The sequence below is a fragment of the Eimeria tenella genome, genomic scaffold (genome assembly GCF_000499545.2).
Source record: "Eimeria tenella Houghton genomic scaffold, Eth_scaff2863, whole genome shotgun sequence".
NCBI classification, from domain to species: domain Eukaryota; phylum Apicomplexa; class Conoidasida; order Eucoccidiorida; family Eimeriidae; genus Eimeria; species Eimeria tenella.
The window spans coordinates 3,214-3,646 of record NW_013542739.1 but is presented as its reverse complement, the minus strand read 5'-3'; the positions used below and the strand labels follow the sequence as shown (position 1 = coordinate 3,646).

The following is a 433-nucleotide window of genomic DNA, read 5'->3' as shown; positions in this document are numbered from 1 at the left end:
TGCTGCTGTTACTGCCGTAGTAGCAGCAGCAGCAGCGGCAGCAACTACTGCTGCAGGCACACTGTAAGTGCTAAATTGAGGGTTGCTGCTCCTTTTCATTCCCATTCCCAGGCTTGCAGGTGCAGCAGCAGCAGCAGCAACGGCGCAGCAGGGACAGTTTCGGCCCATCAAGAGCGCAGCTAGCAGCAGCAGCAGCAGCATAAACAGGCACATGTGCAGCTCGAGAAAAAAGCCGGCAGCAGCAGCAGAAGCAGCAGCAGCAGCGCCAAACGTCAGGGGCCTTGCCGCAGCAGCAGCAGCAAACAGCAGCCTTACAGCAAGCTGCTGCGTGTCTGTAGTTGTCTGCAGCAGCTGCAGCAGCTGCTGCAGCTTTTCGAAGCGAACGCGGGGCCCCCCCGGAGGCTCCAGTGCCCAGAGGCCGTCGAGGGCCCTT

The 433-nt window shown here is 60.5% G+C and overlaps 1 protein-coding gene across 1 annotated transcript in view; it reads right to left on the bottom strand.

Annotated features, from left to right (window-relative positions):
- The window catches only part of ETH_00035680 (uncharacterized protein), a gene marked incomplete at both ends in the record, with an annotated part of 2,058 nt that overhangs the window by 176 nt on the left and 1,449 nt on the right, over nucleotides 1–433 (bottom strand). The window contains one exon of the mRNA XM_013375533.1: nucleotides 316–433. Coding sequence (XP_013230987.1) covers nucleotides 316–433 — 118 coding nt within the window. The remainder of the gene's footprint in view (nucleotides 1–315) is intronic.